At 36.3% G+C, this 17,004-nt stretch overlaps 1 protein-coding gene across 1 annotated transcript in view; it reads right to left on the bottom strand.

The window, feature by feature from the left end:
* ADAM10 (ADAM metallopeptidase domain 10) overlaps positions 1-17,004 on the bottom strand; it is a 212,650-nt gene that overhangs the window by 92,646 nt on the left and 103,000 nt on the right. Inside the window, exons 3-4 of the mRNA XM_006894501.1 lie at positions 12,746-12,864; positions 9,928-10,086 (exon numbers count right to left, since the gene is read on the bottom strand). Coding sequence (XP_006894563.1) covers positions 9,928-10,086; positions 12,746-12,864 — 278 coding nt within the window. The remainder of the gene's footprint in view (positions 1-9,927; positions 10,087-12,745; positions 12,865-17,004) is intronic.

Raw genomic sequence — 17,004 nt, 5'->3', positions numbered from 1 at the left:
TACACACGTATATATATTGATACAATTAAAAATGGTTCTATGTTTCTCATTGTTAAAATAAAATCTGTTTGTGTTTTAAATAAAAAAAAAATTTTCCCATTAAAAAAAAAAGAAAAGAAGGGATAATTAATGTACACAGCATTGAAACAGACAAGGGAGAGAACTGTATATAAGGAATATATTATTAGGTGTTCTTGGCATGATAAGAGTTGTATAGTAAAGTGGACTGAGGAGAGGGACACTGTATAACAATGAAAGACTTTTTCCCCCACAAAGGAAAAAGCAAATGGGTGGCGGGAAGCAGGAAACAAAATGTGCAACAATGAATGAATGGAAATCCAAGTTCTCTATGATCACTCATTAAAAATCTCAATTTAAAAAAATAATTATTCATTAAGTTAATATCAAAAATATTACTGCAAGGTGGGCTGGGGAGGGGGAGAGGAGGGTAGAAGAAAATGTGCAAAAATGAATTTTAATAAATCATATCTTATTTCATAATAGCTAAAAACTAGAAAAACAATAAATTTTCAACAACAAGCAAATATATAAGCTGATTTTGGTATATGCCAAAGACAGACTTACTACTCATTTATATGACAGAATGAACACAAATTAATCTCAAAATAGTTATGCTGAGTTACAGATGTCAGAAATTTTTTTAAAGTATGTGATATATAATTGAATTTTTATGAAATCCTAGAAACATGAAAACTCATCCATAGATTAGTGGTTGTCTAAAGAGGACAGCATAGGTGGCAGAGTGCTTAACTGAAAGTGCTAACGCAAAGGGTAGTAGTTTAAGCACAGAAGTTCCCTGAGGGGAAAAGATATGGCAGTCTGTTTCATGAAGATTCCAGTCTTAAAGACTATGAATCCTTATGGGGTTCCTCTGCCCTGTCTCGTAGGGTCACAACAAGTAAGAATAAACCCAACAGCAAAGGGGAAGAAAAGAACAGGTAAGAGGTAAGGATTACAGGGAACAGAAGAAACATTTTGGAGAGGAATTTCATACTAAAAAGCTCAAATTAAAAAAAAAGGCTATCTTCACTTGCCATCAGTTACAAACCTAAAGGTTCAAGGTTGGAATTCACCTAGTAAGTGACTGTATATAAGAAAGGGCTAGCAATCTACTTCCAGAAAGATTGTAGCCAAAAAAATTCTATGGAGAAATTCTACTCTGCAGACAAGAAGTTGTCATGAGTTGGAATCAATTCAACAGCAACACATTTGGTCTTAGTTTTAGACATGTTCCCTATCTTAATTAAGGTGGTAATTTCACAGATCCTTTTACACATGAAGTTGTCATAACATGCAATCAACTGACAGCAACAAATACATACAAGGTGTAGGATAGAAGGACTGACTGGAAACAATAATCACAGGGAGAAAGGACTGCACTGTAATTAATGTTACAGAACAAAATGTATATGAATGATTAAATGGAAAAATAATTTACTCTGTAAACTTTCACTCAAATGATAATTAAAAAAACAAAAATGTAAAGATAACCGTGAAGATGAGTACCTCTAAGCTGTATAACCTCTTTTGTAAAACATACTATTTTTCTAATTAGAAAGGTTTTTTTAAAAAAAAATCCAGATTTTTTTTTTACTAGATAGCTTCTTCTAAATGGAAAATGAATCTCTAGAAAATATTGTTATGTAAAATGGCAATTTATAAGCTGAATCAGAAGGTAGAATGTTTTAAAGAGACAAGTTATATGTTATACATTCTCATATACTCATGCAGGCATTTTAATATGTCAATTTTTCCTCACAAAAAATGTTAAAAAGTCACTACTAATGAAATGAGACTGATATTACAACTAAATACAGTACACAAATCTTCACTGAATCTTACATTTATTAAAAATATATGGTGGTCTAGTGGTAAGAATCTACTCTGCAACCGAAGGCACACAGCTTGAATCCGCCAGCTGCTCCGAGGGAGAAGGATGGGCAATCTCCTCCAAATATCCATTAAAGGGTCAACTACAGGTTGGTTCTAACTTGATGGTACACAACAACATATATACATAGAGATATGGAGAGAGAAAGAATATTTTTGTTAAGTAACTGGGAAAATACGTCTACAAACTGTATTAGGCCCAAGTCAAAGTCACTACTGCTGAGTTAGAACTAACTCATAGCTGACCCTCCAATAGGTTTCCAAAGCTGGAAACCACACGGATTTGTCATCATCCTCCTATCACCAGTTCTAACCACCAGAGAGGCATGATTTTGGGTTAGCAGTACAACTTCCTATGTACTCCACCAGAGCTTTCTACAGGCTTAATTAAGAGACAATTACATTACCCTGTTGGAAAAAGTTTTTAATGTACACAGAGATTTAATCTTTAGAGGGCCCCATGCATCAATTTTATCCTCTTTAGATGGTGCATTTTTGGTTAATACTAAATTTCTAAGCATAAGAGTATAATAAATATGTATACTACCTGCCGAGAAAGTCATGTAAAAGTACTTATCAAAATTTGAATGTGACTTTTTACTACTTGATCCAAAAATGCTTTAATATATGCTCCAGGTGGAGATGTCCTATTATAATGAGGCACAGTCAATTTTTAGCACTCTAGACTTTCCAACAACACTTTACGCAAGAAATAAACTATAAGTACTGTCACTGACGAGAAAATATCTAAGCATATTTTACAGCTTTATATAATTTAGATATAAAATAATGCCACTAGTTGTTGTTGATGGTGCACCATCAAATTGACTACAACTCAGAGAGACCCTATGAACAACAGATCTGAACCTCGCCCTATCTTGTATGATGCTCATGATCCCCTAAAAGAATGGAAAAATTAACCCTGTTGTAATATGCCACCGAGTCCACTACAACCCACAGTGACCCTAAAACAAGAGCTCTGAACCTTTATCTTGTGCCATCTTCACCATGTCCAACACTCCTGAACCTACTGCTACAGTCTGTATGCCTGAGCAATCCTCCCATGTCATTTACTGCCTCTGAAATCCCACTGGAGGATCAGCTGTGAGGCTAATCTGACCCTACAGCACACAACAACATGCCTCTCAGACAGTTAGTACACAAAGTGATAGGATGAACTATTACAACAAATATTTTCAAGCAGTCATTCCTAAAATTTTTCCATATTAATGAACTTACCAGTACAATTCAAGGGCTATTTCTCCTAGTTTCTTTAAATAAACTGTGCCAAAGGGCAGAAAATTAACTGGTAATTTAGATTTTGTCATAATTATTCACAGTTACAAGTCCTAGACACAAAGTAGTTTTGCTAAGCATAGTAAGATTAAAACAATGGCTGAAAATATCAATAGATGCAAATGTATAATTTTAGGGAAGTTTATAAATTTCAGAAAGGTAGTAAGAATTCATAGGTCTCTTCTATGAATGAAGCAGAACACAAGATAAAAAAACAAGGGCTTTGTAATAACGTGATGTAGTTTTATAAGATTTTGTTTACTCATCCATGAAATGAGAATAAAGCAGACCAATAAATGATGGTTACAAAAGAATTAGTGAATTCAAACTGTGGTGTTGGTCAAGACAACTGCACATATGACAGACTGCCAGAGGATGTCTGATGGCAGATTGGTTAAAGCATCTGACTGATGACCAAAAGGTGAACAGTTCAAACTCAAAGAAAAAGGTGGCACAGATTCTTAACTTTGGAAATACTATGGAACAGTTCTACTCTGCCTTACAGGTTCACTTTAAGTCAAAATTTACAACAGTGGGTTTCGATCTTGAAGAACAAATATTCATATTAGCAGATATAGAAACAGAATGGTCTTTACAATTTGAAGCAGAGATAGTAAAGTCTCTGTTCCCTTTGACTATGTCAACAGGGAGAATCAGGATTGATAAATCTTCAGTGAGATTAACTGACGCAATAGGCACAGAAAACTAAAACATAACATCAATCATAAAAATATCACAGGATAGCAAGTAAAGATATTTACACCCGTGTTAATCACATTATTTACAATGGTAAAGAGATGAAATCAACCCAAAGTGCCATCAATAAATGAAAACAATTGTTATTGTTAAGTGCCATCGAGTCGCCTGCAACTCATAGTGACCCTAAACCCTACTCTATCCCTTGTCGATCTTATTGTCTCTGACACATCTATTGCCGTTACCCCAGTGACTGAATCAATACATCTCATCGATATCAGACACACCATAGTCTCCAGACTGACATCATTGCTCTTCAGAACTTTGGAGAGGTCTCTGACAACAGACTTTCTCAATGCAATTCATCTTTCAATTTCCTGGCTGCTGGTACCAAGAGTGTTGACTATAGAGCCAAACAAACTGAAGCTGTCAATCTCAATCTCTTCAAGAGGCCCTGGTGGTGTAGTGGATAAAATGTTTGGCTGCTGATTATAAAGTTGATAGTTCAACCCTATCACCTGCTTTGTAGGCAGGCAGTCAGCTTCTGTTAAAGAGTTCTACAGTCTAGGAAACTTTAGGAGGCTAGTCAACACTGTCCTGTAGGGTGGCTTTAAGTGGACTGAAGGCAGTGGCTTGCCTATACCTCATGGAAGAAGAACTATTATTAAAAAAATAATTGTTGAAGGAGCTCTGGTGGCCTAGTGGCAAGAAGCTGTACTGCAATCCCAGAGGCGTGCGGTTTCGAATCAACCAGATGCTCTGCTGGAGAAGGAGGGACAATCTCCTCCCGTACCAGTCAGATCTGATTTGATGGTACACACACACACAAAATAAAATTTTTTTTAAATGGTTTTTCTTTGAAATTTTACAAATCATATTTGTTTCCATTCAATCATATAAATTTTTACCATTAATCATAATTGATTCATGTAATTAGGGTTTTTTATAATGCCTAATCAACCTCCTTGTTGTATATTGTCTTTCTCTTCACTCAGCTTATCTATTTATTAATTTTTACTTCCCTTTCCCTCCCTTCTGATCTCAGGTAACTATTAATAATTCTTTCTATGTCTAAACTTTTCCTTAGCTTTTCATAATAGTGGCCTTATACCATAATAGTCCTTCTGTGATTGACTTATGTGACTCAACATAAATTTCCTTTATATCTATCCTTGCTGTGCAAAAACTCACAGAAAACCCTATGAACAACAGACCTGAACTCCTTCCTATCCTGTCCCGTCCTCATTATCTCTGGCACGCTTGAGTCCACTGCTTAAGTCCACAGTGTCAATTCATCTCCCCTGGGGAGAGGGGGGTCTTCCTCTCCTTCACTGACCCTCTGTCTTTAGAAGCTTGATGTCCATTTATAAGGAACATTCTCACCTAGCTGAATGTCCAAAGTATGAGAAATGATGCTTCTCCATTTAGTGTTACATAACACTCCAATGTGTGAGTGTACCATAATTCCTTTAGCACTTTCTCTAACACAAAATTATCTTTCCAATTTCCTTCACCCATCCCTTGCTCTACTCATCAAATTGTGCAACCGTATAATTATCCCCCTGCCCATCCTCACCCCTCTGCTCCTACCCCCTCCCCAATCTTCATAAATGCTTTACTAGTTCTCTATTTCTACAATAATGATCTTATATAGTATTTGTCCTTATGAGACTGAGTTAGTTCACTTAGCATAATGCTCTCCAGCCCCTCCCAAGTTTGGTAGTAATATCCAAAATCATTGCTCCTGTGTGCTGTGCAGTATTCTATCATGAAAATGTACAATTTCTCAATCCATTCCATTGTGGTTGGACATCTAGGCTGTTTCCATGTTCTTGTGATGGTGAATAATGCTGCTATGAACAATGGTGCACAAATCTCCATTTATACCGCAACTCTCATTTTCTCAGGGTACATTCCAAGCAGTGGATTTTATGAAATGTCTATGTAAAAAATGTTACAGAGCCAGGCAATGTTTTGTTCTCTTAAACAGAAGATACTATGAGTCAATCAGTGCCAACTAACAACATAGCTCACAAGGTTACAGGTAGTGAAATAAAGAACTTCATACAGTGCTAGGTGTTGTTGATAAGGGTGAGGGTGGTGGTGGCAGTGAGGGTGGTGAAGGTGAGAGGTGTGGGGGTATGGTGAGGGTGAGGGTGTTGAAGGTGGAGGTGGTGGGGGGGTGCTGGTGGTGAGAGGGTTGGGGGAGTCATGAGGGTGAGGGTGGTCAGGTGAGGGTGGTGAGGGTGGTGAGGGTTGGGGTAAGGGGGGTGGTGGTGGTGGCAGCAGGGGCAGTGCTGTTACTGTGACTACTATTAATATATCCTTACTTATTTGGAGAGATGAAAGGATCAATGAAAACTCAATTTACTTCCTATCCTTTAGCATGAGAGTTAGTAGCTCTATAAACTCTGGGACAAGTAAGTTCTACCACTTGTTTTTGTTTCAGTTTTAAGCTATGGATAGTTTTTACATTGTTTTTAATTGTCAAAGGGGAAAAAAACCAAAAGAATATTTCTTTTCATAGGAAAATCATATGAAATTTAAACTTAAGTGTACATAATAAAGTTTCATTGGAACACAGCCACGCTCATTAACTTATGTTTTTCTATGGCTATATATACATTATACTGGAAGATATGAATAGTCACAACAGAGATAAAATGATCAGTAAAACCTAAAGTATCTGCTATCCAATCTCCTTTACAAAATAATTCCGTTAATCCCTGTATAAAATCTAAAATGCCAGAATTATTTAGAAACTAAAAAATTAACACATGGCATTTTCTTTTCTTAAACCTCAGCTAACAGCTCAGGAGTTTTTCAGATAGTTGTTCAAAGATGACTATCTAAATTTGTAAACATTAAAAAAAATTTCATATCAATTCATTCCCATACTTTCCTCCCATCCTCTTAACGCCACTAGAGAAAGTTACAAACAAAATACCGTTAAATATTACTGAGTGCTAATATCAGCACTGAGCCAAAAGGCAGTATCGTGACGAGTGGTGAAGAGATCGAGATTATAAGCAGCTTTAATTTGCTTGGTTCCACAATCAACACTATTGGCACCAGCAGCCAGGAAATTAAAAGACGTATTGCGATGGGAAAGTCTGCTGTTAGGGACCTCTCCAAAGTACTGAAATGCAATGGTGTCGCTCCGGAGACTAAGGTGTGCCTGATACAGGCCATCGTCTTTGCAATCACTTGCTATGCATCAGAGAGCTGGACAATGACTAGGGAAGACAGAAGGAGAATTGATGCCTTTGAGCTGTGGTGCTGAAGAAGAGTATTGAATATATACCATGGACTGCTAAGAGAATGAACAAATTCATGCTGAAGAGGGTTAAACCAGGCTGGTACGAGACAAGGATTCTGAAGCTTCATATAACATACACTGGTCTGAATATGTTGCAAGGAGGAACCAGTCAAGCGAGGGAGGATGGAGGAACAGTACAGGAGATGGACTGATTCAGTGACTGGGGCAATGGGGGTAGGTGTATCAAAGACAATAAAATTGGCACAAGACAGAGCAGGGTTTAGGGATGTTGTACATAAGGTCTCTATGAGTTGCTGCCAAGATTCAGTGGCATATAACAACAATAAATACCACTATTGGAAAATAATAAAAGAAACTTGAAAAGGGCTCCTTACTTGGAGTTTATATTTTTGTGAACACATAAGAAATAAGAGCTAAAATCAATAGTAAAGTTAGTATCAAAAGGAAGAGAAAGTGAAAAAGCATTCAATGTCATTGATTCTCAATTTATCATCAACAAAAGAAATAGTGACTAAAAAAAAAGACAAAAGCTACTATATGAAGCAAGATGAAAAATACAATCCTATTACAAGGAGATAATGAAGGACACAAATAGAGTATGCTTAAGGATACATACAAGTAACCAAGAGGAGAAGACACACAATGAAAACTGTAATAGGCAGGCAAACCATGGAGGCCACTCAGAGATGAGAAGGAAAAGTATGATTACTTATTACAGGAAAGAAGAGCAAAGTTCAATTCATTAACTTACTCTTTTTTGTCTCCTTCCTAGAACTTAAAAAATCTCTTTTGATTTTAAATAATTTATAAAAATCTAATTGCTGGGAAGCAGGAGTGATAACCACTTCCTAAACTAGATGCCTCTGGAAACTCTACAAACTCTCTAAACTCTCTAAATGTACAGAAATTATGTCAATTATAGAACAGAGTTCAGGTCTTTTGTGCAAAGCTTACTCTGAGTCGTATTTAACTCGATGACACTTAACCACTGCTAAATGAGACCACTGCTGTTTTATCTGGAGGAACACTCTTCCACTTTGCACATTACTCTTAGTCAATGTGCTGTATGAAATAACCTGGTTTTGCTGTGATGCTGAACCTTGTGCCATTGGGGTATCAAATACCATAATGGTTTCCCAATATGGACAGTGTTTGGTGGAGCTCCCAGCTGTAGAACAGGTTTGGAAGCAGGATTGGCATCCACTTTCTAAACCACATGCCTCTGGAAACTCTATGATCTTGGAGAAATGACAGTATTTATGGAGAGGCATTAGGTCTTTTCTTCATGGAATCGCTATGAGTCATCCTCAACTCGACAGCAATAAACAACAACAAATAGGAAATATAGGGCATTTTTTTCCATTAAGTATTTAAGAAGAAATTAATGCAAAGATGAATGATAATTAAGAGTATTAGAGTAACAAAAGAAACAGAAGCTGCATTTGGAGAACATATATATCCTGATAAAGACAGCAAAGCTATAATAATATTAAATTACTAAGAAAATTACAAGGCACCATACAGACCAGGTACATGATAATTCTGTTGGAAGAATGGAAGTCAAAGGAGTTCATATTCCTGGTTGTGAAGGAGAACTGTATTGTGGAGCTTGAGGAGAAATGTAGAGGGGAAATTAGAATGGGAATCAAACAGGATGAGTAAAAAGACTGGTAGGGGGCATTAATGAATTTCATGATTTAGCAGGAAGCTAAAGTTATAAATACATATTGCTAATAATAATATATTAAGATTGGCACAGGACAGAGGATAGAGCAGAGTTTAGGGTTGTTGTATATAGGGTCACCATGAGTCACAGGCAACTCGACAGCACATAACAACAATGCAGTATTAGAGATGACAAAGTGTTGGAAAGGCTGTAGTACAGCCACTGTCAGAGCTGATGTATAGCTCAGAAAGTAAAAATGGTTAAAGGCATGTCTGTATCTTACCAGTGAGAATAAAATTATTGGTAATAAATTCCTAGTTATGGAATGGAAAAATGAAGCCAGGATAAAACTGACAGGTTATGAAAACAGGCAAGAACTGAGATTTCTCTATTTACAGTTAAAAATCTAAATCATCACTGATCAAGAGACATATAAACTAGAGAAATGTCTTTCTGTGGCATCATAAGAAGCACTCTAGTGATAGAGGAGTATGGATATATAGAAATGGTAATAAATGGTTAAGTGTAAATTAATTTTCTATTCTTAAGATACAGAAGAAGATCTCTACCAACAAAATGACATCATATAAAGACCATGGCAGAGAGGACAGACAAAACACACAATGATAAATCCTACGGTCTTACTAAGCAATGGTCAAGGAAATGAAATACAAAACTACCTAAAAGTATTTCTTAAATATTATACAAATAGCCATACTGCCATTTACAGAAGATAATGATATCATCCTAGCTTCAATGAGATACACATACACACACTTTTTAGCATTAATCAGGCAGATGTTAGCAATACAGATTTTTAGTTCAATCAGAAGAGACTGACTTTACCTTCAAATAATTTATTGTATCATCTCAACAAAGCCAAGACTGGCATGATTAACAAGGAAAATGACACATTATGTAAATCTATTATTCATTACATTGAGACTTTACATATGAAACTAATTTCTATCCTGATTAATGGCTTAGGGAAAAAAATAGCTGAGAGTTCATCTCTCTCCATATAATCTCAACCATTCACAGGCCTTTTTGCTAAAGGGTACTTGATATAAGTACTTACTAATATCATCTTCATGATAAATGACAGAGTGAAATGGCAGAGTTCGGTCTTTAATATATCTCTCTGCTGGCTCAACATAAAATGTGCCACCAAGAGTCTTGATGAACCCTTCAAATCTCCCATCAATAACAGATCCATGGCTAAAACTTCCTTCTTCACCTGTTAAGAAAGGCAAAACATACTTGAAAAGTTGATTTGTACACAAGTGCTGCATTAATTCTCCTTCAAAGAGTCATTCATGTGTATGTATATGTTTATATTAAATCTTAAATATAAATTTGCTAATTAAATTTATCTCTTGGTAAATATACCAAGCTGACTTTGAGATGTAAATGCTGTTGTTATTATTGTTATGTGCCATCGAGTTGCCTGCCACTAATAGGGATCCTATGTACAATAGCCCTAAACCCTGCTCTATCTTGTGCCAATCTTATTATCTCTGACACACCTACCGTCATTACTCCAGTCACTGAATCAATCCATCTCCTCGAGTGTCTTCCCCTCCTGTGCTGTCCCTCCACCCTCCCAAGCACGACATCCCTCTCCAAGAACCAGTCCCTCCTTGCAACATGTCCAAAAACATGTCAGACAAAGTTTCAAAACCCTTGCCTCCAAAGAGCAGCCTGGTTTAACCCTCTCCAGGACGAACCTGTTTGTTCTCTTAGCAGTCCGTGGTATATTCAATAATCTCCATAGCAACTGGTAATTAAAATATACTCATTACTAATAACAATGAAAAGTAGAAAGACCATGATAATCATATTCCTAGCACATAACACAGTGGATGGCATAAATTCAACAAACAGTTGATAAGTAATTTCAGTAAATTTAAACACTGAAAAAAGGCAGACAAACCTATGCTAAAATAACGTTTTCAGATTAAAGATATTAAAGGTATATTTTGAAAATTTGCTTTAATATTCACATAAGGGAAAAACACCTTCCTTTCTCATCTTGTAAAAGTGTGCAGAGCAACTTGGGTTCCTTGCTACCTTGTTGTTGTTGTTGTTGTTAGGTGCTATTGAACTATATGATTCACAGGTGACTTAGTGTTAAGAAGTTGTACTGCCAACCTAAAGGAAAGGGGTTGAAATCCACTAGCTGCAGAGAAGTGAGGGCAACTTTCTCCTGTATGAATCACTGCTTCTAAAAGCTGGAGGGTCAGCTATGAGTAGGTTCTAACTTGATAGAACATAACATTAACAACAACAACACAGTGACCCCTTCTATGAAAAAAGATCAGAACCTTAGGAGAGGGAAGGATAGGGATCCTGGATCACCCTTACAACCTCCAACATGTTCCAGCCCAGTCACTGTGTCAATCCATTTTGTCAACTTTAAATTTTATAGATATATTATTTTAACAGGAAAGTGTCAAGTATTTTAGAAGTAATTGGAAAAGAAGTCTAACAGTAATCCTTTTTAAGATATCAGGCAAAGATCTATAAATCTGTCCCATTAACTCTCCTTCTTTAGTAAAGAAAATAACAGGGAAAAAAGGCACTTTGGGTTCTTAATGCAACTGCACAGAAAGGCTAAGCACTGAACATTAATGATAAAGAGAAAGGGACGACAGAGGGAGGTATTTTAAAAGTTAAATATGTGTAAAAATTTTCACATTAAAACAAAACCAAAATCAGGCTTTTCACAATTTCTAAGTAGCTTATAGTGAGTTGACTCTGAATAAATCATGGGCTGAAGCTAATAGTCTAAGACATTGGTATTTTAAATTTTTAATTTTTATCTAAGAACTTATTTTTAGTCTTGAACTTTCCTTACACAACATGTAGTAAATCAGTACAAAGACTTAAAATTATTGCCTACCAAGAAAAATGATCAAGGAAATATTAAAAATATAAACTAGTGAAAAAATTCTTTGGTCACATACTAAGAGTACAAAAAAAATTAGTTTAACTATCAGTGGTTAATTCTATATATAAGAAAATTAAGCACATTAATGTCTCATTTATTTGGCAATCAAAATACATAAAGCACTTCTTTAAACATTTATTTTCCCTTGATGTGACTTTGAATGCAAATCTCTCTAATATGTAGTAATAAAATTTAAAACAACTGGAACTTCTTTTGAACATTAGAGGATTACCTTGAGTACTTATTATGATACAGGGTTATAATACAGTGAAGCTTTGCCCCTCTTTAATACAGCTTCTGCTGGCTTTGGTTTCTCAGCTATTTATGACTTCTGTAATTGTTCTGTTCTTCCCACACTACAAACCTATTAAATGTAACTTTCAAATGAGTTACAAGTGCTCTACCCCCCATCACATACATGTATCTTTTTTAAAAGTAATATAGCAGAAAGAATGCACTAGAATTGTGAAGAAAAGCAAGTTTAAAACTCCTTTGCGGAGGAAGAGGACAGTTCTATGAAAGACTTTATTATTATCTGTGGTTGCTAAATGTTCTTCAAGGTTACCTTTTAAATTTTTCCTCTTTTCTTACAAAATGTAACAAAGCAACAACTACTTTCCTATGTCAAGACCATAAAGATCAAAAACAATAAAATTTTTGAAAATGCTCACAGCTTGCAGGTTGTTGTTGTTGTTAAGTGTTGTCGAGTTGCAGGCGACTCATAGTTACCCTATGAAGGAGAGTCCTTAACGCTTGCAGGTAGTAGATAGAAAATGCTCACAGCTTGCAGGTAGTATACAAAATGGCTAAGACTACTATCTTTTTTTTTTTATCTCCTCAGAGATAGTCACTTAAACTAAAAAAAGCTAAGCAAACAAACAAAAAACCCATAACTATTCCCTATGCAGAAAAATATCAGAAAGAATTATCTTAAGATCAAACTTACCAAAAATATGTCCAGTGTAAATGTGAGAGGTATCATAATCAAGTACTTTGTTTGATGTTTCTACCTTAAATTCATCACTGAAAAGGGATGTATCCCTCTTCATTCGTAGGTTGAAATGTCTGCAAAGTGAGATGGGAAAAAGAAAAAAATCTGAAATTAAAATAATTCCAAATTTAAACACTTTTCTTAAATGTGCAGAATATGGACTGTGTCACATAATTTAGCTATATTGTAATTACACTGACCATTATGTTCTTATAAAAAGTTTGCTCTGAAATTCAACATAGTAACTATGTTAAGACTCTAAATTACATACAATTTTAAAGCAAGTATCTAGGATATATTAAAAAACAAATGCCTACAGGTTGATTCTTACAAAGTAATACAAGATTATTTCAATAGCAACTATATTGCTTGGTAATTAAAAGAAGCAAGCTTCCAGACCCAATAATATTCACCACTACTTATCTTGCCCTTCCAATAATTACACAACTTAGCCATTTGCTACTACTTTTCACAACTCAGCTAAGACAATACAGAAAAATGACATTAATATTAAGTATTCAGAATCTCTACTCAAAAGATGACAACAATATCGGAATCATTGGAGAAGCTCAATATTAGCAGTCAAACTAGTCCAGGGGCAGACTGTGAGTCAGACCATCAATTATTCATGCGCAAATTCAAATTGAGGTTGAAGAACATTAAAACAAGCCCATGAGAACTAAAATATGATCTTGAATCTATTCCATCTGAATTTCAAAATCCACTTAAAAATAAATTTAAAGCACTGAACACCAATGATAGAGGACCTAATGAGTTGTGGGATGATATAAAATATACCATTTATAAAGAAAGCAAAAGGTAATTACAAAGAGAAGAGAAAGAAAAAAACCTGAAATAGATGTCAGAAGATAATACAATAATTGCACAAGAGCATGAAGTAGCCAAAACAGATGGAAAACATTCTGAAGTAAAAGAGCTAAACAGATTTCGAAGGGCAAACTGAGAAGACAAAGTATTCTAATGAAATGTGCAGAGTGCTGGAACTGAAGAATAAAAAGGGAAGACTGCTCTACATTGCTCAAGCTGAGAGAACTGAAAACAAATTTAAGCCTCAAGTAGCAATACTGCAAGATGCTACTACAGACAATTTTTTGAATGACCCAAGAAGCATCAAAAGAAGAAGAGGGAATACACAGAGTCACTGTACCAAAAGAAACTGACTGACACTGAAAATTTTCAGGAAGTCCAGATGAGCTGGAGCCAAAGGTAAGCCAAAGGTAATGAAGGAGGAAATAGAAGCTGCACTGAAGGCATTGGCAAAAAACAAGGCCCCAAGAATAGATGGGATACCAACTGACCTGTTTTAATTAACAGATGCAGTCTTGGATGTGCTCACTAGCCTATGCCTGGAAATTTGGAAGACAGTTGTCTGGCCAACAGATAAGAAGAGGAGGTTCCTATTTGTTTTCATTCCAAGAAAGGTGATCCAACAGAATGTGGAAACTATCTAAAAATATCAATATCACATGTAAGCAAAAAACTGCTGAAGATGACTCAAAAATAGCTAGAACATTACATAGGCAGGGAACAAACATTTGGCAATACCAACTCAGACAAGAGTCTGATAATGAAAGTTTACACAATACTCCTGGGCCTCCACATGAAAAAGACTGATAACCCAATTACAAAATGGGCAAAAGACACAGAAATAATTTTCAGAGAGAAAGATATTCAAATGGCTAACAGACATTGTAGAAATGATCAAAATCACTGGCAATAATAGAGATGCAAATCAAAACCACAATGAAACACCATCTCACTCCAGTAGCAGAGGAAAAGTTTAACAGGACAGCAAGTAATAAATTGGGAGAGAACACAGTGAGGCAAGAACTCTTATACATTGATGGTGGGATTATACAATGGTACAACTACTCTGGAAGGCAATTTAGCGCTTCCTCAAAAAGCTAAACATAGAAATTCCGTCTGACCCCGCTATTCCACTACCTGGAATTTACCCCAAAAAAATGAGAACTGAAGCACAAACATAGACTTGTATACCAATGTTCACAGCAGTGTTATTCACCATTGCAAGAACATGGAAACAGACCAGATGGACAATCACAATCTAATAGACTGAGAAATTTTAGTATATTCACACAATGGAATCTTACGCAGCACGCAGGAGCGATGATTTTGAAAATTACTATCTAACCTGGGAGGCACTGGAGAGCATTATGTATGTTGAGTGAACTAACTCAGTCCCATAAGAAAAATACTATAAAAACACCATTACTGTCTAATGAGTATGAGGAATGAAGAGGGGCGAGGCTGGAAGCAGAAGGGTGAGGAAGACGGAAGAGGGGTCATTAATCATGGGATTATACAATTTGATGGGGAGGGATGAGAGAGGTGGGAATGATCCAGTGTGAAAAACAATGTATTCAAATTTTTTAAATAAACTAGTATAAAAAACAAGGTAAAAAAATAAACTTTTTTTTTAAAAAAAAAAAGCTGCAAAGGGAAGTCTGCAGTTAGGGACTTCAAGGTACCGAAGAATAGCAATGTCAGTTTGAAAACTAAGGTGCACTCGATTCAAGCCGTGGTCTTTCTGATTTCTTTGTGTCTGAAAGCTAGATATTGACTAAAAATGAGAGGAGAATAATCTAAAGGTGTTTGACTGGGTGGATCACAACAAACTACGGCTAACTCTGACAAGAATGGGAATCCCAGAACATTTGATCTCATACAGGATCTTCTTGTCCTATGTTGTCCCTCCACCCTTTTAGGCATGATATCCTTTTCCAAAGACTCATCCCTCCTGACAACATGCCCAAAGTATGTGAGATGAAGCTTCAAAATTCTTGCCTCTAGAGAGCAAGTTGGTTTCATGCTCCCCAGGACAGGCCTGTTTATTTTCTTGGCAATCCTTGTTATTAATGTTCAGTATTCTTCTCCAGCAACACAACTAAAAGGCACTGAATTCTTCTGTTATCACCCTTAGTTATTAGCCAGCTCTCTGATGCATAGCAAGTAAATCCAAAGATCATGGCCTGAATCAGGTACACTTTAGTCTATAGACAGACATCAATGCTCGTCAGCACTCTGGAGAGGTCCTTAACAGCTGACTTTTCCAAAGGAACTCTACTTCTGATTTTCTGACTGCTGGTGCAAAGAGCACTGACTGCAGATCTGAGCAGGATGAAATTTTTAACAATCTCTACCTCTTCTCCATCTGTCGTGATGCTGCTAGTTGGCCTGGTGGTGAGAATTTTTGTTTTCTTCATGTTTAGGTTCAATCCATATTGAAGACTACATTCCTTGACTTTGCAGTAAATGCTTCAGGTCCTCCTCAGTTTCATATTCTTAAGTGTTTGTATATATGTATAACTCAAAGAATCAACCAGTCAGGACACTCAATATGTGATCACAGTATAGGTTTTTGTTACCATAGAGTTTAAAAAAAAAAAGCCAAAAGCCAAATTTGTTGTCATTGAGTTCTGAATCATAGCTATTAAGTTGTTGTTGCTGTTATGTGCTGTTGAATCCATCACCACTATGAACAGCAAATCTAAACACTTCTCTACCTGTGCCATTTTAACCATCCCTATTTTTAAGCCACTTGCTCCAACCACTCATCAATCCCATTAAGAGTCTTTCTCATTTTTGCTCACCCATCACCCTTCCATGCTTGCTGTCTTACTACAAAGACTGACCTAAAAAAGTATATGAGATGGAGTTTAGCATTCTTCCCTCTCAGAAACACTTTGGCTGCACCCTCTCAGAGGTATAGGTTTGTTTTTCAGCAATCCATAGGATATTCAGTACTCTTCGCCAACACCATAACTCAAAGACATAGATTCTTCTTCTTCTGTTGTTGTTGTTGTTGTTGTTATGTCCGTCAAGTTGCCTGCGACACATAGCGACCCTATGTACAGCAGCCTAAACCCTGCTCTGTCCTGTGCCAATCTCACGCCCACCCTGATTACCCCAGTCACTGAATCAATCCACCTCATAGAGGGTCTTCCTCTCCTGCACTGTCCCTCCACCCTCCCAGACATGACATCCCTCTCCAAGGACTGATCCCTCCTTGCAACATGTTTAAAGTATGTCAGACAAAACCTCAGAATCCTTGGATCCAAGGAGCACCCTGGTTTAACCATCTCCAGGCTGAATCCGTTTGTTTACTTAGCAGTCCATGGTACATTCAATACTCTTCTTTAGCACCACAACTCAAAGGCATCAATTCTCCTTCT

Source organism: Elephantulus edwardii, unplaced genomic scaffold (genome assembly GCF_000299155.1).
Source record: "Elephantulus edwardii isolate Elephantulus edwardi_28Jun2011 unplaced genomic scaffold, EleEdw1.0 scaffold00145, whole genome shotgun sequence".
In the NCBI taxonomy this organism is placed as follows: domain Eukaryota; kingdom Metazoa; phylum Chordata; class Mammalia; order Macroscelidea; family Macroscelididae; genus Elephantulus; species Elephantulus edwardii.
This window is presented reverse-complemented; position numbering and strand designations above follow the sequence as displayed.